This window comes from Leptosomus discolor, chromosome 1 (genome assembly GCF_034619465.1).
Source record: "Leptosomus discolor isolate bLepDis1 chromosome 1, bLepDis1.hap2, whole genome shotgun sequence".
NCBI lineage: Eukaryota > Metazoa > Chordata > Aves > Leptosomiformes > Leptosomidae > Leptosomus > Leptosomus discolor.
This window is the reverse complement of record NC_141391.1, coordinates 186,585,235-186,610,148: the sequence shown is the minus strand read 5'-3', so window position 1 is coordinate 186,610,148 and position 24,914 is coordinate 186,585,235. Positions and strand designations below refer to the sequence as shown.

Sequence of the window (24,914 nt, the reverse complement as noted above, 5' to 3'; positions counted from 1 at the left end):
ATGGACCAGCAGCCGGTCCATGTCTTCAGATGGACATGCAGAAAATTAGTGGTCAGAATAGGTAGCCATGGGTTTTGTGTGAAAGTTAGATGATACAAGGGGAATACAGATTTTTCTTCAGCTTGTGTCAGAGTTGATTGTAGAACCTGGTGACCTGCTGAAGCATGTTACTGGCAGTATTATAGATGAAACCGAGATGGAAATGAATACTGGAAAATTGCTTCTTACTCACATGCTGCCAATGCTTTGTGATACCAAAGGATGTACAAAGTGTAGACCTTGTTGATTTTGTTATGGTGAAGCACAAATCTCTCTGTTTTTAAGTTTTAGTGCAATTAAATGGGAAACTCTTAAGGATTCTTGAAATTGTTTGAATTTTTCTGATAGTTGGTGTGCCTCATAGAAGATCATTTGAGGTCTAGGTCCCAAATTTGAGGTCACTTGAGGCTTCTGAGGTGTATGTCCCCATAAAGGTAAATTTTCTTAAAACTGAAAGGTCACATTGCCTTTTTTTGTGTATTCAGGAATCAGCATTCAGTTTTGATTGTGTTGCATATGCTTCATCCACTCAGTGCCCTATCTTATGCAGGACATGTCTACTACTTGGTGGCAAAGTTGAAAACAGCATGAAGAGTTATTTTTGCAATATCGACATGAGCCTAATGTAGGTCTGCATCAGAGATGTTTAACTGCAAATGTGAGGTGTTCAGTAGTAAAGAGCGATTGCTGTCATTTTCTTCAACCTGAAGAGCTGGTTGGCTCTACTGTACACCACCTGTGCCTTGTGTCTGGGTAGTTGCATGAAATACAACCTAAGGACAGCAGTCATTTTATCATGGTCTGCCCCTTTTGAAGAAGATATTCTTCGTTTTGAGGAGATACAGTCTATCAAGTGGAAAAGTTTAAAAACTTCTCAGAAGAATTTGCATAGGTATATGTTTCGAGTGGAGGGGGAAAGCACATGAAGAGTGAAGGGATGGGAGAGGGGACTTGAGTGCAACACGGGCAACATGGAAGAAGAAGGCAATTGCCTGTAGGGTAAATAACCCTAACATTTTAAGCAAGATGATTTCTGAAGCAGGGTTTTCAGTGATCCAATTTTTTTTAGCACAACCCCCAGAAGTAGTTATACTGGCATGAGTGTGAGGCAAGGGACACCAGTGTTCAGAGAAGTAGTAGCCAGGATGAATAGGGAGATTTGTTAGACTAGTTTAGCATTCAGGAGATGGTGGAGTAAAATTAAATGGTGTACCTGTGCTTAGGATCATTGTGGGATTTGCTAGCGTTCAAGTTCAGCACACACAGTGTGGAAAGCATTAAAGTACAATTTGAAAAAAAGGGTGATTATACATAGGGGAGGCAAAGGGTAAGTGGGACATAATGAATCACAGACTAAGCAAGGGTAGATGGTTACAAACCCAGGCTAACCTGATAGACTTTTTGATAAGCAAATGCCGTATCTTGATGAAGAGCATGTGGTAGGTCCTCTTTATCTGGACTTCAGGTAAACAAAAATATCTGATGTGGTATTATAAGGGAAAATACTAGGTAAAGTGGAACAGAAGTGGTTAGATAAGCGGTCATAAGGACCATATGGAGTTGACTCTGGAGGAATATCTGTCTACATGTACTGTTAAAAAGGAAAGTTGAAAGGCTGGAGAGAGGTTACTGCTGGAGCTCCAGAAGAGTTTGTCTTTACAGTGATCTTGTTTAATACTTTTATTAGTGACCTTTGCAGAAATATCAGCAAATTTCACCTGCCAAGTCCTAATGACATGTCTAATGCCTTCTAAAATACCAATGGCTTCAGCAGGACTGGGAGGTTTAGACTGGGAAAGGAGAAAGCTAAATATTGAGGGAAGAAGGTGGAGGGAAAAAAAGAGAAATATTGTAATGAGTCATGGTTTAGGAAAGTACAGTAATCAGAATATAATAAAGAGAAGAGAGCCGGAGATTGAACTAGATCTGTCAGTTTTCTCATTTGCTCTGCTACTAGGAGATTTCCGAACACAGCTGTTGTGCCCATTTGACTGGGGTAGAGGAAGCATTTCAGAAGAGTAGCCTTTGTCTACCCACACCAGCTCCTTAACTCCAACCCTACTTAATAGCTGGTTAGATAATATTTATTTACTTCAAATTACAGCTTCAGAAAGTGGTGTATAATTTCTTACATTCAAAAATGTCCAGTAACATGATGGAAAGACTCCCTTGCAGAGTGAAAGACATGATTTCATACTCACTTATGCTGAGTTCAGCTTTCCTAATTTCTAAGCGAACTACTTATTTGTTAGGGTACTGTGTCAATATGCAGCTGTTACTGCCCCCAATCCTTACAGTCCGCATTTTTTAGAGGAAAGTCTTGCATTGCATTGGTTTCCTTGCTTTTAAAGAAGTCTGGCTGACTTCTTTAGCCTGGGCCCAGAGGTGGGGACAAATGGCTGCTTAGCTGTCAGGGTTCGATGACAGCTCCAGAAGTGCCTTTTGAGTTTACTTCAAGCCTGTTGTGCACAATGCCTCTTTGCTTGCCCCATGGACCGCGTGCATCTCTTGCCTGACAGCTTTTGAGGGGCTCTGTGCCTCCTCCTACCCAAACAACAGAGGGTGAAATGAGGATATTGCATCACTTTTGGTACTCATGAACCTCATCTGCTGATCACACATGAGGATGTCAGATGGAACATCATTGCCCTCTCTGAGATCACAGTATCACAAGCTGCTCCAAGTAATCCCTCTCTCGCTCGATAGAGCTGTATGACATACTGGATGCGATGGCTTGCCTGCAGCTCATTTCTGCTGATGGCGGCAGGCATCAGGGGGAAGCTGGAGATTAAGATTGCACGCCTGGGTACCTGACCTCACCATTTCTGGGTTTTCCTAGGGCTGAGTTTTGAAGGGGGAGGTGGGGAAAAAAAAATGCATGTTCTGGATATGTGTGAGATAGCACTGGCTACCTTAACTGTGTTTTAGTGAGACTTCTGTACTGACAACTGAGTGTGATGGTATTTCCATTTGATATTAGTGAAAGCACTCGAGGCCAGTATGCAAATTCTTTCCCACAAAAATCATCTTCTCTGAGAATCTCGATTAAGAGCAGATTTGTCTCCTACTTATGTAAATATTGAATTTTCACAGAATTCCAAACCTGCAGTCCCTGTTCACAGACAGTTTGCTTGTTGTCTAACAATAACAATAATTAACTGCAAAATAGTCACAGTGAGAAACAAAACCATGAATATTAACTTGGCAGTTTTATTTTTAAATTTCCTGCCAGAAAAGCTACCTGTGCCATTTCTGTCTGGAATATAACCCAATATTTCCTGTCCATTGTATGAGTAGTAATCAAAGAATTTGATCTTGGAAGCAGACCTGAAACACAGCGGACAAAATGGTTTATGCTTGCAACAAAGAATAGTTCTACAAGGGTTGGAGACCTGCAGTCGGGTGGTTCACTCTCAGATGTGGAAGCTGGCCAAATTTCCCCAGTGGCCTGGCCTTTCTGCCGCGGTTCCATGTCAGCGACCAAGCCCAACAAGTGTCAGGATGAATTCAAATAGCAGAATTGATTGCCGGGAATGATTTATGCCTGTCTGCCTCTCCTCGGGTGGGGAAGGTTTGTTTAAATTTTGCACTGCCGTTTTGAACTGGCTTCAGACATTTCTCAATTTATTGGGAGTCTCTGCCTTTCAATTGCAGCTCTTTTCTCCAATAACTTTATGCTATGACATATTACTTGAATAGTTTGTAAAGCCAGCTTACCATGAAAGTTTAAAGGAATGTGGCTTTCTTAAAGAATATATCTATCTGCAAGATGAAAGCTACTCTCAAGTCCTACATGATGTGGATTTTGAAATGGAGCCTATTTGATTTTAAATTTAAGGGGAAAAATATGCTTTTTGTCCAACCAAACCTTTCTAAAACAAAGCCTTTTCAACAAGCGGAGAAGAAACCCTTGAATCCAGGTACATCCGAGCTGTAAGAACATCTAAAATTAGGACTTACTACATTTCACTACAATATATCCATCCAATTGCAAGCCTTATGCTGCTCCTCACTGTCTGCCTCATATTTAAAGTACAAATAAAAAATTTTACAAGCTGTGATGTTGCAACATAATGTTTTTGAGTCTGTGAGTATAGAATAGAGTATTTTAGAATACAATAGAATAGAGTAGAATATTTCAGTTGGAGGGGACCTACAACGATCATCTAGTCCCGTTGCCTGACCAAAAGTTAAAGCATGTTATTAAGGGCATTGTCCAAATGCCTCCTAAACACTGACAGGCTTGGGGCATCAACCACTTCTCTAGGAAACCTGTTCCAGTGTTTGACCACCCTCTCAGTAAAGAAATGCTTCCTAATGTCCAGTCTAAACCTGCCCTGGCACAGCTTTGCACCATTCCTACATGTCCTGTCACTGGACACCAGGGAGAAGAGATCAGCACCTCCCTCTCCCCTTCCCCTCCTCAAGAAGCTGTAGAGAGCAATGAGGTCACCCCTCAGCCTCCTTTTCTCCAAACCAGACAAATCCACAGTCCTCAGCCACTCCTCACAGGACATTCCCTTCCAGCCCTTTCACCAGCTTTGTTACTCTACTCTGGACACATTCAAGTACTGTAACATCCTTCTTAAATGGTGGGGCCCAGAACTGCACCCAGTACTCAGGGTGAGTCTGCACCGACACTGAATACAGGAGGATAATCACCTCTCTTGACCAGATGTTTATGCTGTGTTTGATGCACCCCGGGATGGGGTTTGTCCTCCTGGCTGCCAGGGCACCCTGCTGGCTCGTGCTGAGCCTGCTGTTGACCAGCACCCCCAGATCCCTTTCTGCAGGGCTGATCTCCTCTTGCAATTTATACTTGTGCCTGGCATAGAAGTTTTATGTTTTGCCACAGTTTCTTGCCTCCTGCTGAAGAAGGTTGCAGAAGTTAGTGTAGATAAACACTACAAGGTAGAAGTCGTGGTGAGATGGCAAGTGTGACATCTTAAAATCTCTTGGTGAGGTTTAATTAAGTTCAGTTGAGAAGTGTTGCCTTTTGGTGTTGTTGATTTTGGCAATATAACTTCATTTGTTCAACAACTTTATTTTTAAAAACACTATGCTGTTTTTAAAGCTTATTAAAAGCATTTCTATATAGTCAGCTGTAAATCATTCTTTTATAAGCACATATAGAACTTACATCTCTCTGTATAAAATAATTCTGTGTATATAATTTATATATTGCCAGCAGGAATTGTTGTGCACCTAATACTTCTCTTTTAATAGATAATGTAAAAAAAAAAAGTCTCTTATTTCTTCTTTCACTAATATCTACCTTTTGCCTTTTTTGAAATGTCATATAAATTAAAAAAAAAAAAGAAAAACACATTTTTAAAAGGACTTTATTCCTGAGATAAAACAAAGATGGCATGCACTTGTCTGGATATCCCATAGTGTGCCGTGGTTAAAGTATTTTCATCGACTAGGCCATAAACTTTATTTTCAAGCTTGTCTATTTTAATTCATGTCCCCTTATAATTCACTGTCTAAATTCTCGGCACAGATGTATAATCATTATTTTACTGCAGCAATATCTGGAAGGCCCTGCTTACTTTGGGGCTCTGTGGTGCTTGATACTATATAACCAAAAAGACACAGTCCTTGTGCCTAGGCATTTTTTCTAAATACGTTAAATATAGGAGATAAAAAGTGTGGATTGCAGTATTTTTTTCACTGTTTTAATTAAATTGTTCATGCTGCTTTTACATAAGATAATCAAAAACCTGTCAAATGGTCTCATTACATATTAAAGGATAACTCTCTTGTTCCGAATAGAAAACATTACTCTGTTCCTCATGTTAAAAGATTTCTTCTGTTCTGTATGCTAAACTGCACAATCTGATGTCAGTGCACAGTAATTGAAAGCAACAAGAACTGCCCACATGTATCCAAAGGCCAGGTTTTTCTCTGAATAGTTAACACAGAGATTCTTCAAAATCTGTTTGGATTTCAGTGATATTTGTAGTACTGCAAGGCAATGGTACAAATCTGATTCATGCAACGTATTCAGTGACCATTCGACTGCACAGCCTTGGCTACCAGCCATTTGTAAGCTCCCTGCCTTATTTTCAGCCATTTGGTCCTTAGCCATGCCGTGCCTTGGAGAGCTGGAACAGCAGCTCAAACAGAGTCTTGCCATACACCCAGAATTGCCTGGGAAAAGGAAACTCATGAGTGTTGTGTGAACTTTCTCAGTAATTGCCCTTTGCTGATTTTTTGAGAGTCTGTTGCAGAAGCGAGCCAGCTGCTTCATTCCGTCCTGAAGCTGGTGTGGAGTGGCTTCACCTGTAGACTTAACGCAGGGGAAGGTTCCCTTTGCAGGTGTTAGGTACTAAAGCCATACAGGAGTGGTTGCTGCTGCTGACACTGCAGGGACCAAACCCAAGAAAAGAAAGGAAGTCAAAGGAGCAAGAGAAAGATAAGGGAGGGAAGCCAAAGAGGCAAATGGAATAAAACAGAGGAAGGATGTAATGAAGGAAGGCAGGATATGGAGAGATGAAGGAAAGAGACATTCCAGGAGAAAGAACAGACATAGAAACACTGGGACAGAAATAGCAGCTGTAATTGATTTTCAGCCAGGAAGGAGCTGCAGCTCTTACTACTGAAGACATGTACACAGCCATGATGCTGTATAAATAAGATAAAATTAAGCTGGTCCTAATATTCACATCCCTTACCATTTTTCCTGCTAAGAAGGAATGTGGCAATTAAACTTTAGAAATTAGCAACTTAAAGTATTTCTGTGTCAGTGCAGTAAGCCATCACTCAGTAGAAAAATAAGGTAATTCTATGTGTCTAAATAATCTTTAAAGAAGGATCGAAGTAGGAGAGGGAGAAGCAAAAGGGATGAAAAAGACACAAATATGTTTCATAAGTTCCCTATTCTATGCATCTATATGTAGTTTCCTTTGTGTTCACCGTGTACAATTAAACATGTACAGCCATGCTATCGTTAATATTACCTGCTCTCTTGAGGTTCAAGTGAAAACTTGCTAAGCTTTCCTAAGCACTACTGGAACTTTCTGGTACAAAAGCATCTGTTAGACTTTTCAATAGCAGGTGAGGCCCCATCGCTTGCTTTGTTTCATCAAATGAGTGGTTTCTCTGAATTCACATTTTCTTCTCTGAAAAAGAGATGAAGGAAGTTGCCATATGCCATGTTCCAGAGGCAGGACGAAGTTAAACTTCATTGTAATCTATTGCTGTGTCAGCCACCATGGCTGAGTGAATCTAAATACATGTGAGCTTGTCAAAAGTACTTTTTAAGTTGTTTAGTCCTGTAAAGAGTTGGAAGGAATTTTTGCAAATACTATTTTGCCAAAAAAAAATTGCCGATATGCTTCTTCTGGAGTAAAGCCATGAAAATCAATGGAGAATGAGTGTCAAATTAGCGTTGAGGCAGCATGAGAGAAGAACAGAAAAATAATGAAAAGGACTCTCCAAGTTTTTTTTCAAGAGAGGAAGCACCTTTTCTATTCCTTCAAGATGAAAACTAAAACAGGTACACAGTAAGAAATGCATGTTAAAGTGGAGCAAGTCTGTTGTATGTTCGTTAAAGAAAAGCAAGCGCAGGTGCTTTTGGAGAGCTCTCTAATCTTAGCAACTCATGTGGTTGGAAGCCCAGCAGGACGTTGGGTTGGGCTAGATGTGTGGCAGCACCTGGGAACTGGCCAGGGTTTCAGTCAGAGATGGGACCAGACTCAGCGCTCTGACGTTGGATTTAACATCGCTGCTGTTTTGCAGTGTGAAATGCTGGCACATGGAGCACCTTCTTGGCCAAGGCAAAACTCTGCTTAGCAGAGATGCTGGAGGCAATGTGCTGTCGGCTGCTCTTCTCTGCAGCTTTGTAGGAACTATCCCAGTGCACTGGTGCTTCCTGGTGGGTGTGCTGGCAGAAACGTGCGCCCTTGCTGGGGTGACAAGTGTTGTGCATGGGGGAAGCAGGCTCCTGGCACTGGCACCACCATGGGGAGCAGGGCTGTGAGACCCAGCCAGCTGCCCGCACTGCTGCCGCTGTCTGTCCTGCTTCTGCACAGCTGGTGTGGGCAGGAGTTAGTCCTCAGCTCTGGGAGAGCTCTAGGTCTTGCTGTGCTACCTTAAATTGAACTTTAAAATAAAAAATAAAATCTGCCTTGTGCCTAAATGGGGAATTTTAATAATGTGCCAAGAGCAGCAGTTTGGAGTATCTTACTGAGGAAAAGGTCACGGTGCTCATAAGTTATCCTAGCATTTGATCAGTGGACTCTTTTCCAAGGACTTTAAGTCTCATTATTCACTGCTTATAAAGTCACTTGAGATATAAAAAGTCTTTTTATAGTAATGAAAGAACTCCCACAATTAGCCAGAAGGCAGCCATCTATCTTTTTAAGCTACTATGTTCGGAGGAGACCAGGAGTTTCGGGCGTCTGTACGTGGATGAATTGTTATGACAGTGATAAGTGTTACATTCATGTGGAGATGCCAGCCATGGCTGACTTCATGGAAGGATGGGGGAGTGTTTTAGAGGTGAAAGAGATATTTTTTTTAGCTGGTGAAATGTAGAATATATTTGCCTGACAAGGAGAAAAGTGACTATATGTTATTTACAGAGTCCTGAAATCTGCCATTCAGCCTCTTGCATTATTCTTTTAATTGCAGAGGATTATAAAGAATGTTGTTAATTTGATCTCCTAAAACTTTAATGGCAACTACCTTTTGAAGTGCCTTTTCCTTGAGAAAAATACATACCTTGGAAGACAAATTGGAGAGTGAGCTTATGGTAAAGCAGAGACACCATGAAGTTCACAGAATGCAGCATTCAGTGCAGGGGCTTAGAGACACAAATTATTTGTTCTGAACACACACACTGGCTTTTGATTGTATTTTTCCCCACCATGAAAGAGTTGCTCTGTGTGGTAGATCTTGTGAGAGATTTATGTAATGTCCTATCCACAAATAGAAGAAGTTTCCAATGATTAATGTAATAAATGATGGTCTAATTATATCAAGAAGTAACTCAATGTATCTTATGCATGCCATAGCTAGTTCAGTCTTTATTGCCCTCAGGCAGAATCCTAATGTCATCAGAAAAACTGTTTGTCGATATTAAAAACAATTTACACAGTAAATACACTCCAGCCTTGTTATATCACAGTCTGGGTTAGCTCAGCATTCGTGTTGGTACCGGGAGGTGCTGGTGAAGGCAGAGCTCATGAGTGTTCAGGCTGTTGGGCTGTCACCATGGGAGCATGACAATTGCTGGCATTCTTACCCCACGGGAAGGGGATAGTTTCAGCCAGAGGGCAGCAGGAGGTCTTCATGGAGGAGGGTTCAGGAAAGGAAAGATGGAGAGCACTGGAATTGGCCAGCATGAGGTAAAGGAGACTCCTGGGGAGTGAGAAGAGCGAATGGCCTAAGAAAGAGGAGAGAAGAGAGAGACCAGAGGAAGCAAAGCAAGGGAGAGGAGAATGAGACTGGCAATACCAGCTGGAAGAGGATGCAAGAAAGATGATCATAGCAACTAGTAACAGGTCTGCCAGGCAGATTGAGGGAGTCAGAAAAGGAGAATAACAGTTGCTCACAAATGTGTGACACTACACTTGTCTCTGGGCAGCTCACTATGAAACTAATGCAGTGATTCTTAAATTTATTTTGATGATTTCATTTCACTCACAAACCAAGAGTATTGCAGATAATAGTATGTTCTCTCTTTCAAAAGCCAAGTGAATGTTTTCTGAGCTGTTGCTGTGCTTTCTGAACTGTGCTTTCTGAACTGAGCTTTCTGAGCTGTTCTGATGTTGTTGAACATCAGCACTAAAGGACTTGAAAGGATTTTTGTAAGATGTGCATTGCTCTAACATTCAGTGAGGAGGTGGAGGGGATATTCTCCAGTTACACACGTTGCCAAGCCTCATGCCATGAAGTGCAGGAATTCAGGTTGCATTTTGGCCACAGATTAAAACTGCTAACTTAGTAATGCTTTTAAAACTTGTTGAAGCAGGCGTAGTTATCCTGGAGGTGTGAATTGTAGCATCCAAGTGATTTTCTGAAATATGTTCCAAGGTGAGGGCTCAGATCCACAGAGACTTTAGGCATGGAAATGTCAGGTGTCTCCCAGGGTGGACATTTCCATACTGTCAGAGGAGATTGAAATGCTCAAAGGCATTTGTGATGAATAATGGTTGTGCCTATCCCAGCCAGCTGGAAGCAGACTATAGACGTACATGTAAAACACCATCCTTGTCCTATGCTTGATACCTTAAATGCAATTAGGCAGTCAATAAATTTGGGATTTAAACCCCCAAACCTCCTCCTTAAGAGGGGGTATGGGGTGTGGGGTGTGATCTTCAGTGATTTGTTTGCTTACAATTAACTTAACTTTTCTTTCAAAACATGGAGCACAGTTCTGCACAGAAAGTTTTGGGATACACTTCTTGTAGTAGTGGTTTTGTTTTAGTTAGAGATAATTGGGTAGAGAAGGCAAAATCATGGAGAAAAAGATTTTAAACAAGAGTTTGTATTTGTTGGAGAACCAAAGTTGTACACGCACTTCTGTGTTCGTTCCGTTGCTCACTAGTTTGCTGTACTTTACCACAGTTGTGATGAGAACTATTTCTTCATTCCCTGTACATCTACCTGGGGCACTTTTTCCAATCCAGTTTGAAAATCTTTTTAATTCCCTAGGATAGCTTGTTAGACAATACTTCCAGGCAGTGTCCAGCTCTTTGATGGGGTCTTTTGGGGATGTGTCATGTCTTTCATAGAGAAGAGTTGCAGCTGTCAGAGCTGCCCACAGGCGCACTGATCGCAGTGGATAACTGACAAAATGAAGCATCATCTTGAGGTCAGTTGAAAGAAGGATGCTTTTTTTCTGATAGCTGCTGTTTAGATAATCAAAATTGCTGAGAAGTCACTGTGTTGTCTCCCTCTGGAAGCAAGCTTTACAGAGTTGAAATAGGTATATTTCTATGTTTTACTACTTTTTGTAGCATTTATTCTGTCTTTCTTCGATTAAAGCTTAGCAATAGGCTTTTCAGCCACAGTAGATTTCTGCTAAATACTGGGAAATGGAAGTCATGGTGGTTACGCATAGGAAGGTGCACAGGAGGCTGCAGTATTGGGTGTTGCCTGGGTCTATTCAGTATTGTTGAAACAGCTGCACAAACTATCAAATGGAACAAACCTCAGCACTACAGGTAATGGAGATGTGATTATTGCTTAAGCCTGTGGTTCAGCCTGAGGGAAGCAGCCAGAGCCAACACGTTCAGCAGCTTGTGTAGTTTTTAGGAGGGATGACAAGGTTTCACAGTCAGGGCAACAAAGGATCAAATGGGAACGTTACTTAACTCACCTCGGCTAAGGAAAAGGAAATGTCATTAACCAGCATAATAAAAGTTATCACTCTACTGAACTTATGTGAACCTCGACTGAGATAGTGGTATCGGGTAATGGCTGAATTTGCTACCTTTCAGATTAACTTGCTGAATAAATGTAGCTTAGTACTGAACTGTAACCTAAAAGGTCAGCATGTTGAATGCCCTTTCTATAGATGAGCTATCACGTTTGCGTTAGCAGAAGAGTTGCAGTGTCCTCTCCAGCGCACGTGTCACTGATAGCTCACATGTCCTGTGCCCTTCTATCCTGCCTGGAAAGCCTCACAGCAGGTGGCCTTCAGCAGTGGAAGTTTTCTAGAGTCTGTGTGTGCTGAAAGCTGTAAGTCCGGGAGGCAGGTGGTACGTTTCTGTTCTTTTTCTATGGCTTGCAGTTAAGGAGGGCTCAAATTCCTGTCCTAAAGAAGGGCTGGTCAAAATAAGGGACAGCATTCAATCCTTTGTGCCAGTTTGACATCCAAGGGTGCACCCAGGGTGTGGTAGCCTGGATGTATTTAGGTTGAGGGTTTGGAGGTGAAGAGGCTGATGTGATGAGAACAGATTTAGCACCTGTCAGGTCAGAGGCATCTTCTGCGTGGGTGCTGAAATATCCTAGGACAGTGAGCCTTGTGTGAACTCCATCATCACGTCAGACAGCATCTCTGTCATTTCACTGGGGAACCCTTACGTCTGAACACTGCTGCTCTAGCAGAATGCTCCAGTTATTCTTCCCTTTACCTTTACTGATTAAACGGAGGGTCTCAAAGGATTTTACTTCAGCAGAGCTGATCTTAAATTTCAACTTGCCTATGCCAGGTATTTGCTGAGGATAGCAGGTTATCTCATGAGCTGCTAATGTGACACCTTTTGTGATAGTTGCATTCACCTGAGTAAACTTTTTTTTTCATTTTTTTTCCCTTTTTCTCTTACTGTGGAGGAAGTAAAGACTACAGGAAAGGTAGCAACATTTCTGGCCCTCTTGATTCAAAAATTCTGGCCAATGTTAAAAGAAATTATCAAGAGCAGAAAAATGTTAGAGGACAAGGCTATTTTATTTCTCAGTCACAGGCACTTAAATTTAAATCCTGGATGCAGTCTTCGTCAAAGGACTGATTTTTCTTTTTTTTTTTAAGAACTCAGAGCACGAGGATAAGCTGACAACCATTTGCCTACATTTTTTTACAGTCACTGTTGTTATTTAGTCCTGTGCCTGCTTCCTTCTGTGCTATCCACCTCTGCGTGAGTGGGAATAAGCCTATGTACAGTGGTGCTGGCATTAGAAGTGGCAATTGGCCAATGTTGGTTGATTTGTGCGTAAAAGACAAAGCCAGTTTGCTTGTTTATTTTCTGGCACTGATTAAGTTTTGCATGTGGCTGGATTTAGAGCAAGAATCCAAAGGGGATGGCCAGGATCCAGGCAGTGGCCACCAGTCACTCTATGGGAGACAAGTGGCCCAGACTTTGCAGTGTGTCCAAAAGCAGGGGTAGAGTGTTCATTAAACAGAAGCTTAATCAAACAGGGCAGGAGGATGGTTTACATGAGAAAAGATATATTCTTTACTTAACATTCACAACTTGCTTGTGGATTAATTAGCCCATCTGCTACAACAAATGTATTCCCTTGTCTTTGTGTTGACTGTTAAAAGTGACTGATTTCTCTATCCACTTAAAATAGTACCCTGGATTCCACTGAAAGTAACCTTTCCAAGGCAAGGAATTTATTTAATCATCCACTAAGAACCTGTAAGTGGCTTGCTGTAAATAAGTGCTCAGCTGTCTATGGCTCCCAGGGTAACTATATATGAGTGTTAAGTTGGAGGATAATGCAGGAGGCAGAAAACCCTTAAAGAAGCTACATGAAGAGAGTTTCCAACCCCATCTGTAGTATTGGCTTTAGGCTTTAAAATAAATTCTGTCTTCCCAGCCCCAAGTGGGCAGGACAGCTGCCAGCACAGAGTAGTTCAGCTATAGATTTTCTTCTGAGAAAGGCGGCTTTCATAAATTAAATGACCTTTATGCAGGTCAACAAAGTGTGTTGATGAACTTCAAGTGACAATTTAAACAAGTATTGAGTGTCCAAAGTGCTTGTATTTCAGAAGAAGCCAACATAAAGGATTGAATGTTTTGAAAGTCTTTAAATTAAATAGGCATTTAAATGAAAATAGAGGTCAGCCATAGGTTTCCAGGATAAATTAAAATGTGTATCTTTTGTGATTTTTCACACTCGGTGATTTTAAAATATTATTGTTCTTTAGGAATAAGATTTGCATGTAAATGGCATTGTTGTGGATTTATGTCTATTTATTTCCTCAGAATAAGTGATAAGTATCGAGTGATGTGAATAAACAGAGCTTCTGATTTTCAAAAAAATCTAATAATATGGTTTGTAAGCTATCCAAATATCTTTTTGCTTTGCTGATGGGGATCTGTGATAAAATAGTCAGTTTGTGCCAAAAACCATGTGGTTCAACTGGGATACTGAAGGATTGTGTGTTTTATACTTCAACAGGGGAAAAAATTGATGCAATGCTGTGTGGTATTTATTCCCAAGCATTTGGTTTTGGAGAAACACCATATAGTTACCTGAAACTTATAAAGTATTTAAAGGGTTTTGTGAGGTAGGAAAGTAATTTTTCCATTTCTAGGTCCTTAGGAATGAGGGTTACTCAGAGGGCCTATAGGATGCTTTTGTTACAACAACTGCAGAAACTCTGGAAGATTGTGTACCTGATAGAATCTGAGTTAGAAGCCAGACTAAAGCAAAAGCTGGAGCTGGAGAGTGACTAGAAGACCCAGGCTTCAAGCTTTATCTCTAATTGCTCCTGTTAAATGAGGCTCAGTCTGAACACCCTGACAGTGTAACTTGTGCTATTGGAGAGGGTTTGCAGGAAGCTCACTCCTTGGGGAAATTTCTTGTATTTTCTTATGACGTAACTTGTTCTTTGACTGTTCTGGCCCTTCCTCTTATATACCACTAATATTTTTCCATGAACTTAGATTAATGTAACCCAAGGTTATCATTTGATAGATGATAATTTAAACAATAAAATCTTAACATAAAATCTTAATAAACATTAAACATAGGTGACCAAGCTGTCTGCTGTTCATATTACTTGATCACAGTGTAGGCTGCAGTGGTGTGGTACTTCTGGGGATGCCAGGCATTCAGCACAGGGCGTTTTGTGCTTTTTTTATGTATAGAAGTCTGTTCAAATGATTTCTAGCCTTCTCATCACCACCTACAGCATCCTGGCTAGCTAGAAAGATCAATTGACTTTTGCATTGTGGCTACGCTATGGTGCAGTTATTTTGCATGTCCTCATGAGTAATGTGGCTGGGAAAGCGCTGCTTCTTTGGAAGTTGTGTCAGAGGAAAGCTGCTTCTACCTTGTACTCAAGCACGTACTCTGGAAATGTACTGAGTTGATATATACATGTAGTTAATGGTCAATGGTATCATAGCCATCCATATAAATAGACAGGACTTTGGTTGCATGCATTGCCTCAAATATGACATTTTTAGTTGCAAATGCTTCTCCTTACAGGCTTAAAAATGTTACTGAATACTGCTAAATGGCTTTTCTGAGTTTGCTGGCCTTGTTCTTGGTCACATGTTTTTCCTTTTTGACAAGAAATTTCCAAGAATTTCTTGAATGAAAGAGTGATTGGCAAATAAATTTTGTTTTCGACCAGTATTTGCAGGCATTGGGGGAAAGTCAGTTATGAGGTCTGTCCCATTTCTGGAGAGGGTTTAGGTTTAGTTCATTAAGAAGAATTTTTATGACTCCATTGTCTATACAACAAAGTTAATTTGGGCATGAACTTGCAGTAGAATCCTATTTCTGATTTGCTGCCAGTGTAGAGATTTTCCCAGGGGTATAAATTTTAATCAGTTTTTGATACCCTTCAGATATTCACATTTCTTACTAGAAAACCCTGCTTTTCTTCCCCAGCACAGGATCATCTCATCTCCACAGTAGCTCACAACAGTTAGGTCCTGTGCAGCAGTCAACAGCAGCCCCATTGCTCTGGAAACAGCAGAATGGTATTTTCTGTGTAAGGATGTTACATACCCCCAGTGTCAAATTAGCTCGTGATTGCCCTCACATTTTGTAGCAAGCTCATGCTTGGGAATTTTGCCCTAAACACCTGAATTCATATGAATATAGTATCACCCATCCTTGCAGTTACCTTTTTTTAATACCCTAAGGCCTCATTTAGACTGGGGGGAATTTGCTGCTTTGGCTGTAGCAGAGCAAAGCCTTGCCACAGTCTTTTAGTTTTGCCAAGCTATGCTGCATTTGCAGCATAATTTTCCCTGGTTTATTATTCATCTGTTCGTAGCAAATTATTTCTTCAGTTTGTTTGATTTAGATTTCTCTTTCCTTAAAAGAGCAGCAGCTGACTGTGTTAGTCAAATCTTCCTATCTTTGGTCTTAATGATTGTATAATGGCCATAGCAGATAAGTGACAAAACATTGAAAATTGGCCTTGTTTCTTTTTAGACATCAGAGACATGTTTATTGACATCTGCATTAATAACAATGCTGTGCCAGAAATCCTTTAAAACAGTTGCATGCCACAGAAAATGCTGAAATTGAAAATTAAAGGCACCTCTCCTTTTTTATTTGTATTTTATGAGGTCAATAAAATAGCATGAGAGAAATAATTTTAAATATCTTTTTTAAATACTGTGGTTTCTTTGCTGTGTTCAGATTCAATTGGGACAGTTATGGAAGAGTTCAAACCATTTCGAATTTCTAGGAAAGATTAAAGAATTTATTTCTCCTCACAGCTTTATCTTCCCTCTTGCATGGGTCCCAAAATACAGTCCAGTCAATGTCAGCATGTGCCTTGATGTGCTACACAAATAATTCATCCACCTATATTTTACATCCATATTTTTATGCTGCCTTTTCTCTTGTGAGTAACCTTGGTATATTTTTCATTTTCTCTAGGTCAATGGGAAGGACCTCTCCAAGGCCACTCATGAAGAAGCAGTGGAAGCTTTTCGCAATGCCAAGGAGCCAATTGTAGTTCAGGTTTTACGACGAGCTCCAATTAGCAAAGCTCATGGTAGCTCTCAGGATGTTCGGCTTGTGGATGCCAGCACTCAGACTGACATCACTTTTGAGCACATTATGGCTCTGGCCAAACTAAGGCCTTCCACACCGCCAGTTCCTGATATCTGCCCTTTTCTGCTTTCAGACAGGTATGGTTTATCTTCTTCTGCTGTTTACCTGTGGGATTGAGGCATTACAGTGGTAGGCTTGTAGCCTTCTCTTGAAGAAGTCTTAGAAACACTTTGAATAAATTATAAATGTCATTGATAACTACTGTCCCATTCAGGCTTCAGTGACTGTTTTCCTAAACTCTACTTGTGGATTAGAGCTACAGGAAGGAATCTTGGCCATGTTTACTTTGTATTCATGAGTTTGTTCATCCAAAGCTATGCCCTAGTCAAGAAAAACACTTCTGTATTCCAAAGTAACAAAATGGCTTCTTCACATCTGGAAAGAGCTGTCTTGTTGCTTTCTGTTCTTCCATATTTTTTACCAAAAAAAATCAGGGAAACAAATTAGTTGATTTAAAGGTTCCCTTGTCAAAAGCAAAACATTTCCAACAATACAGTACAATTTCACCTGTCATATGGCAATTGATATGAATTAAATTATCCCTCAGCTGGATTCTTTGAAACTGAATTGACTGCAAACACCAGCAGGTGGTGCTTATACAAAAATAGGGTGTAGGCTTTTTCCTCTTTGGCTTCCACCTCGTGAGTAACATCATCTGGTTGATCCTTGCTGTCTGTCTGTAGCAAGCAAAACTGTGATAGCCCTAGAGATTTTCCACTGATGGAAGTATGGCATGCCATACATCTCTGCAGAATTTACGCTAATGGAGAACATACCACTTTTGACTTTGATGTAGCTCCTTTTTTATAAGTTCTAGGTAAGCTGGGTAGGTGATTATCTCAGAACTTGCCAGCCAAGTGCTGGATTGAGCCTGCCAGTTACTGCTGCACAGCTAGGACCATGATGAGTGTAGATTTTTGAGTTGTTACTGGATATTACTAAACTGATTGTGATTGAAGTTCCCACGTCCTTAGCATGGGGAAAAGTTTCCTGCTTCTGCTAAGACAGATCCGCATCAGATGTTGCATGGTTTGAGATCCAGCCTTGGGTCTAAGGCACTACCTAAGTGCACATTGTAAAGACCTCATTCTTTATGCTCCAAGTGCATATTTAACAGTGAAGTTTGCTGACATTTTTAAGTGTGCAGTTACTGAAATGTACTTCACCACCCTGTTATCACTTTAACAGAAGAGGATAATGCAAGTTCTTTTATGCAAGTTCTTGAACAATTTGTGAGCCTGGTGTAGGCTTTAGATTGTAGATGTTCAAGACTTTATTACCAGATAATTAGAGAGTTGCCCCTGGCCATGATGCAGCACATGAATCTGGATTTAGGTACCTTTATGAGCATAAGGAATCTCAAATTGTTGCAATTAAGTAGTCTGGCCCAAAACAGACCCTTTCAAGAAATCATCTTCTGTAAATCTGACAAAAGATGAACCCAGCAAAATGAACTCAGCTGGAATATGAGCTTTTGAAAAGAAACCAGCCTGTGCTTCTTTGTGGCACAGTTTTTTTCTGGCTGTCAGGCCATTCAGAGTAACATTCCAGAGATGAGAAAACTACAGAGAAGTGGGGGGTTTTTATCACTTTTTAATTTAAAAATAACCTATTGTCTCATCTACTGTTGTTGTACTGCTTTGTTCCACATAGCTGCCATTCTCTTCACCCAGTGGAGCATGAATTTTATGAAGGTAATGAGTATCTTTCCAGCCTGCCTGCTGATGCAGATAGAGCAGAGGACTTTGAGTATGAGGTAAGATCACTGACACACTGCAGCCTCTCTTCCAGTTGTTACAGATACGGTATTTGCACAGCTGATAGCAGGTTCCTCTGGGAAAATAAGAGTGGGAATACTTCTTCAAAAATTGGCACCAAAGGCTATTTTACTTTATACCCGTGTAATGTCACAGGCTTTACTGGGGTTAGGCTACACACATGAAATGTGAAAGCAGAATTCTGCGGTGGGTGGGTACATACAAGAACCAGGAGGTTTATTAAACATGTTCCCTGTTTGTGCAATGGAGACTGTAATTCAGATGCTTTGCTTTTGCAGTTTTAACACTTCATCAAAATCAAAAATAACACTTTAACCAAATAAAAAATGGTAACTGGAAGCGTAATTGCTTTTCTTCCCCCTAATTTTAAGAATTAATTGGCCTTATATCTCATGTGTTAGCGACCAGTCTTTCAGATACCGGGGTGTGTACTTCAGTGTTTGTAAGATCAGGCTACAACTTTGAAAATTAATGTCATTTCTATTACTTGCTCTTTGATATTTCACACTGTAAGTATTGCAATTATAAGAAATTGTGCTCTGTATGATAAATCTCCCTTTGCTGTTAATGCATTGTACTCTCCAGTGACAAGGGTGGACGTGTTTCTGAGTCACTGGAAAATCATTATGTGAGGCTTCCCAACGTGATAACATGTGATTGGTGATGTTGCTCTTCATTAGATTTTCATTTCAATATCTAAATAGTCTTCTTGTCAGCCAGTCATTAGTTTTTCATGTTTTCCACTATCATCCAGTAAGAAAATATTTGTAGGGACAGCATAAGCAGCAGATGGTTTTTTTTATTATTAAACAGTGCTGAGTCTTTGCATAAGTTCAAGTTACTGTATTTTAAATAAGAGTGGTTATAAATAATTAAGTATCTTTAATATGAGATTAAAAATAGCCTATCCTCCTGTTTGATCTACCTTAAGAAACCTTTTTTAAAGGTTTCATATAACTGGTTGACATTTGGAAATTAAATGAATGGCAAGAGCTTTGGCAAATATGCAGTGTATTCACTTTTATCATGTCTTTAGCCGATAAGATGCTTTATTGCAAGTTCAGCCCATTGTTCTTTTCTTCTGGCTGTCTGGGGAATCTGAAGTTCTTCCCCCAGGAAGCAGAAAAATCAAATAACATCTATTTAGTGAATCTCAATCAGAACAAGCAAACTTTTATTTGAACTCCTCAGAAAATCATTGCTAGGGATTAGTGAAATCATTATTTCTTCCCAGTTGGGTTTTGGTGTGATATCTCACAGCACAGGAGTCTCAGAGCTTAAGTTCTGTTTCGACTACCCATGTGTAATATAATATTAAATTTCTCTGTCAAGTGTGTTTGTATATGGTACTTCTTCCTTAAATGTAATGGAAACTATTTTTCTAGTAATATTTAAATAAATAAATAATATAAGTATCTAGAAAGAATATTTAAAAAATGGTTAGATAAAAATAATTTTCACCATTCAATCAGACTCTCAGTGATACATTAAAATACTAACAGTTTTTAAAGAGTCTGCCTGGTGGAATCAAGTCCTCTTTATGACCATTATTAATCCCTAATAATAGCTGACATAAGTATTGTGACAACGGCAAATGCTTGGGCAGCTTCTCAGTTGCCTGTAATCTCTACTAATCACACCATCATAGTCATTAATTTGCTGTCAGCTGTGATTCAGTTGCCCAAGGCAAATTCACTGAGTGACTGAAATAAAGTGTTTCATGTGAAATTTAAATAGGAAAGGAACTCTCTAGCTTCCTTTAAGAAGAATGCTTTCTACTAAATATGAAAGTTTTGAAGGAGAAACAAGAGCATCTCAGAGCCTTTAACTAGCAGAGCTCTAAACATGAAAGACATTCCCAAAATTTAAGCCTGTATGGTAATATTATGATATAGGTTACTCATTGGTTGTATTATCTGTTATTTTTGGTCCTTATAAGATGTTGGTAAGCTTCCTTGTCGTAACTAGGTAGCTGGAAAAACTGAGAACATTGTCCCCACAGATACATATCTCCATCCAAAAAAAAAGTCTCATAAAGGGCAAAATCAAAAGGTATTTACTAGCTGCTGTTGCCAATCCAATACAACAGTATTGGCTTAGGTATACCCTGCTGTGGCCATTCAGTCCCACCTTTGTCCTGATGTTTTCTGGCCTCTCAGTTATGCCAGCGTTATTTTTTGTGGAACAGATGTGATAAGTACTCCAATATTTTTTAAAAATAGATTTTTAGAAGGGTTGTTTTTAACCTAGCCTAGCTGCCTGATCTAATTTCCAGCGTAGCTCCAGAAGTTGCTGTGCTGTGGCAGCAGCATCAGGGAAGGAAAAAATGCTCAAGCACTTGAGAAGACAACTACTTACAAAATCAGCGTTGTCCATCCACCATCTACGGGTGAAAGCAGCAAGAAGAGAGGGTGCAGAAGCTCTGATCATGTCACCCTGCAGGCTGCAGCCTGGGTGGAAGAAGCACGGAGCATTCTCTGTCTTCCACCATTTGATTTCTCCTGTGTTTAGGGGAAGGGATTTATTGTTATTACTGTGCTTTCTGTAGGAGGATTGTATCAGTGCTCCCTGATTTTATCATTGTTTTCTTCTTCATAACAACTTTCTGGTGTGAGTCTTAGCTAATCACACACAGCAAAAAACCTACCTGGTGTTAGGAGTGTGGTCCAGTTTCCAAACTGCACATTAACATTGCCATTGTACTAAAAAGATACAGATAAGCAGTTCACAGGTCTCCATGGCAAACTCAATAATTCTTAAATGAAGCCAAACATGGAGATTTCAGAAAGGGATTGAAATGAGATAGTGAGCAGAAAAAGAACAAAAGCAACACCTCATTATCTTGTAGAAATGGTTTGTAAGTGAAGAATGTATCAGTTCTGAGACACAAAGGCAAAATACTCAGCCAAATTAGGAATTAAGGAAATAAGATGACTAGCAGTTGAGGTGCTGTAAAACAGAATGTTTTCCAAAAAAGGGAGCATCCTGGAAAGCTTTGATCAGCTTGGAGCTTGCTTACAGATACGTGCTAGCATTAAGTACCTGAGTTACCACCATAAGGAACAAGCAGGATATGATAGCCAGCACTGGAGATGCGGACTTACACTTGCCAGTGGATTTGGTAGGATTAGATACTTACAAGACTTTTCCACTCCCATTTGTAAGCTAGAAAAACCTAGTGCATTGTGCTCAGATTGTCACAGCGCAATAAACTCAAGTATGAGCCAACTGTTTTGGAAGGATGAACTCCCTGGGAGGCTCGTTAGGCTCTGTACAGTACCATACTTTAAACAAATGGCTGGGAAGATGACGAAGCTGGGGGATTGCTGATAGCCAACTTCAGCATCCTTATGTTTCTGCTGCAAAACTTGTCCTAAAAGGAATCTGAATTGTTGGTAGATATTGAGACGGGGATCAGAGCCAGCATCAGTCAGTGTTGGCAGAAAGAGATCAAAAGATTTGCAATTCTGGCATAGCCAGTTACCCATGAGGACTTTTAAGATAAAGCAGAAACTGATCGATTTGTAAATTCTCAGTTGGACTTGCAGTCAATACCACTGAAAGAGAGACAAAAATATTCAGGACAAACCCACCCAGTCTGGCTGTGAGTGGCTGTTGTGCTGCTGGAATTACATCATGTGATCTTAGAGTGTATGTCACGCTCTCTGGTACCAATGAGGTGAAAGGACTAAAAGCATCACAGCCCTCAGTAAATCTGTGTTAAACATGACTCTAAAATTTGTACTTGTAAGAAGAACAGAGGGTACTGGTGCTAGAGAGGAGTAAGCTAGCTAATGGATCTGCAGTTCTTCAGTAGCATTTCCAAACCTACTATCCAGGAGAGAGAAACATCATATACTTGGTTTAGAACATTGGCAGTAATACAGAAATTTAAAGTCTCTTAAATGGTGGAACAGTGAAAAAATAGATTTAAAAACCCCCATGAATGTTATAAAGACAAAGCTGGACAAAAGAAAGTATCGCTGATCTCTGGTCCTACATATTCAGTCTGAGGAGGCTGCCTTTCAACAAGAGGGGCAGAAGAAAATAAGATGTTGCAAGCAGGTACAAGCTGGTAGTGTCATTTAGTCAACAGGTCCTTATCCAAGGGCAGAGACCTTCATACCATCTATGTACTGAAGTAGCTTTTGAGCAAAAGTGAAATGGGAAGTGATTGGTTTCTGCTGTGAGAGCCAATATCTCTGGGGAATTACTACTTCTATCATCTTGTATATCTGAGGTAGGAAAAGATTCTTATTTCTAGCTGAATGCTTCTTACAAACAGCAAAAGTAGACATCCTTGAGAAGGAATAGCAGTGGATCAAGGTAACTGTTGTTGTTGCATATGTGAGGAAGAGTAGGCTGAAATTTGCTCTCAGAATTGAGGGGTTTTTTTTGGAGAGAGATTGAGTGTTAGTTGATGTGGATGTGTGAAGGAGACCAGCGTAATTGCCTGAAAGACTTTCCAGCTCTGATTGTTCTCGTTTTTAAGCAAAGGCACAAGTGATTGCTTCAGTACAATGACGTAGCTTGGAGAAACCTGGAATACCATATCAATCGTCCACCATGACAAGATCAGCATTTTCAGAGTGAAAAAGGCAGAATGGCAGCCATTGTGTTAGCCTGCCTGTGTCTGATGGCTCCAGTTTTAATGCATGCAAATGCTAGTGCTGACAGATTGGGGCAGTATTTAGACTAGTACCTGGGAGAAGTTGCTAAGGGTTGATTTGACCCTATATGAAATTGGAGGTACTCTGGTGCTCTTCACATATGTTCTTAGAAACCACTGAACTTCTTTATTTTACTTTTTTGCTCAGGAAGTTAGAGCATGTCACTAAATCAACAGACAACCACATGAGGCATGTGCAGGTGAAATCTTTCTGTGATCAGTCTTTATGAAGCCTTTTGTGTCCAGACAATGGAAGGATCAGAGGTCCTGCACGGAACAGCAGCCACAAAAGAGCACAGGATTTTGAGAAAAAGCCGTGTGAGATTTTTCCCTTCTGATGCCTCTGGGAAACTTGGAGTGTGAGCTAGAAACTACACACCTGCCATTTTGATTCCTCCTATGTTCTGGAAAATAGAACTTCTGGAAGTTAGAAGATTCATGTGAAAGTTGCTTTACTCCATCATCTATATCTCCTCCTAAGTTGAGCAACCCATAGTGCTCTGAGGGTAGTGCCACAGGGCAAAAATGAATACTCTTTAAGTTCGTGTTTTGCTTTGTAGTCCCAAGGGACACATTTTCAGTTGGAATAAGGATATAAATGTGTGTGTATGCATGTTGAATGTAAGTGCCAATTTATGGTTAGGCACAGGCATTCATTTTAATGTTTTGGTAAGTATTTGCACTCATAAATCTGTTAACTGTAACCCACTGAAATTGCTAAGGTTTCCTATTGAAAACATTTCTGGATTAGATGCTGTCAACTATTTTCACAAATGACTGAAAATGGGCCTTGAAGAGGTAGAAAACTTTGGGCAGTAGCCACGAACAAGATTTTGTGTAGACTTCTTCTCACTGAACACTTAAAACTCCTGTAGGGGAGAATTTTATCCTGTTCTCTTCATTTCTCTTGCCATATCTGAGCGTTGCAGCAGTTGCAATGCAGCGGTGATGCATTGGCTTACTCTTCCAGTAACACTCATCCCATTGTTATGAGGGAAGGTATTTTAGGTGCAAATTCAAATTTCTCATTCATGTGACGTAACACTTTTGAAATTATCAATTTCATTAGTGTTTTTTCCTTAGAACAAAAGAAGGAGTAATTTTGTTCAGATTAGCAGTCTGAGTGAGGCTGTTTATCTGAATAAAGTTACATGAACATATAAGTATTTGTGGGTTGAGGCCCTCATGGGCCACTAAAGTGTAGTCTCTGGTGACTTTCTAAAAGGCGCACCACTGCTGTAATAAGCCAAGAGAGACCTGCCTGCTCTGTGAATTCATATTTAAGGCCTTTTCAACACATGGATTATTTAACCAATAAACCAAACAGAGCTGTCTATCTTGTAAATACATATTTAGGGCCTTTTTAACATGAGGATTACTGAGCTGATAGCCTGTAACAGCTCCCTTCAGAGCTGTGATAGCCTGCAAACACCGCTGTGCGAGCATTACAGGCACTTGCGGCAACGCAATTGGAGCTCCTGCTTCAATTGCTAACACCTGAATAAACAGTTTTTATGGAAACGGCTTCTGTGCACACACTGCCAGTGCTTCTGATCGCTGCAGTCAGGCTCTTTTGTTTTGTTACCTGATAAGCGTTTCTGTACAATGAAGCTAACCTGGAAGATGGATGTGTCACCAGCAAAATTCAACACATTTCTTGTGTAAGAGTCTTCTAGAAATTCCTTACATGTAGCATGGAAATTCTTTGCACAGCTATTAAGTTGTGGTTTTTATTTAATAGTTTAGAGGAGGAGGGGAGAGAGAGAGAGAGAGAGAGAGAGGGAGAGACACCTTGTTTTGGCAGGGATCACTCAAGCCAAGTTCTAGCCATTCAGGTAGGATGACAGTGACGTGAAGGGGCAGAACCACTATAATATTTCTGTGACTTACTATCAGGTTGTGTTTGTTTCTTCTGTATTTCCTACTGCAATTGGATGCTTTTTTTC

General features: G+C 40.3%; 1 protein-coding gene across 3 annotated transcripts in view; it reads left to right on the top strand.

Moving 5' to 3' along the window:
* PDZRN4 (PDZ domain containing ring finger 4) overlaps positions 1–24,914 on the top strand; it is a 251,760-nt gene that overhangs the window by 192,602 nt on the left and 34,244 nt on the right. For all 3 annotated transcript variants that reach the window (XM_086472509.1, XM_086472499.1, XM_009951841.2), the window contains 2 exons: positions 16,345–16,598; positions 18,175–18,277. In XM_086472509.1, the coding sequence (XP_086328635.1) occupies positions 16,345–16,598; positions 18,175–18,277 (357 nt within the window). The remainder of the gene's footprint in view (positions 1–16,344; positions 16,599–18,174; positions 18,278–24,914) is intronic.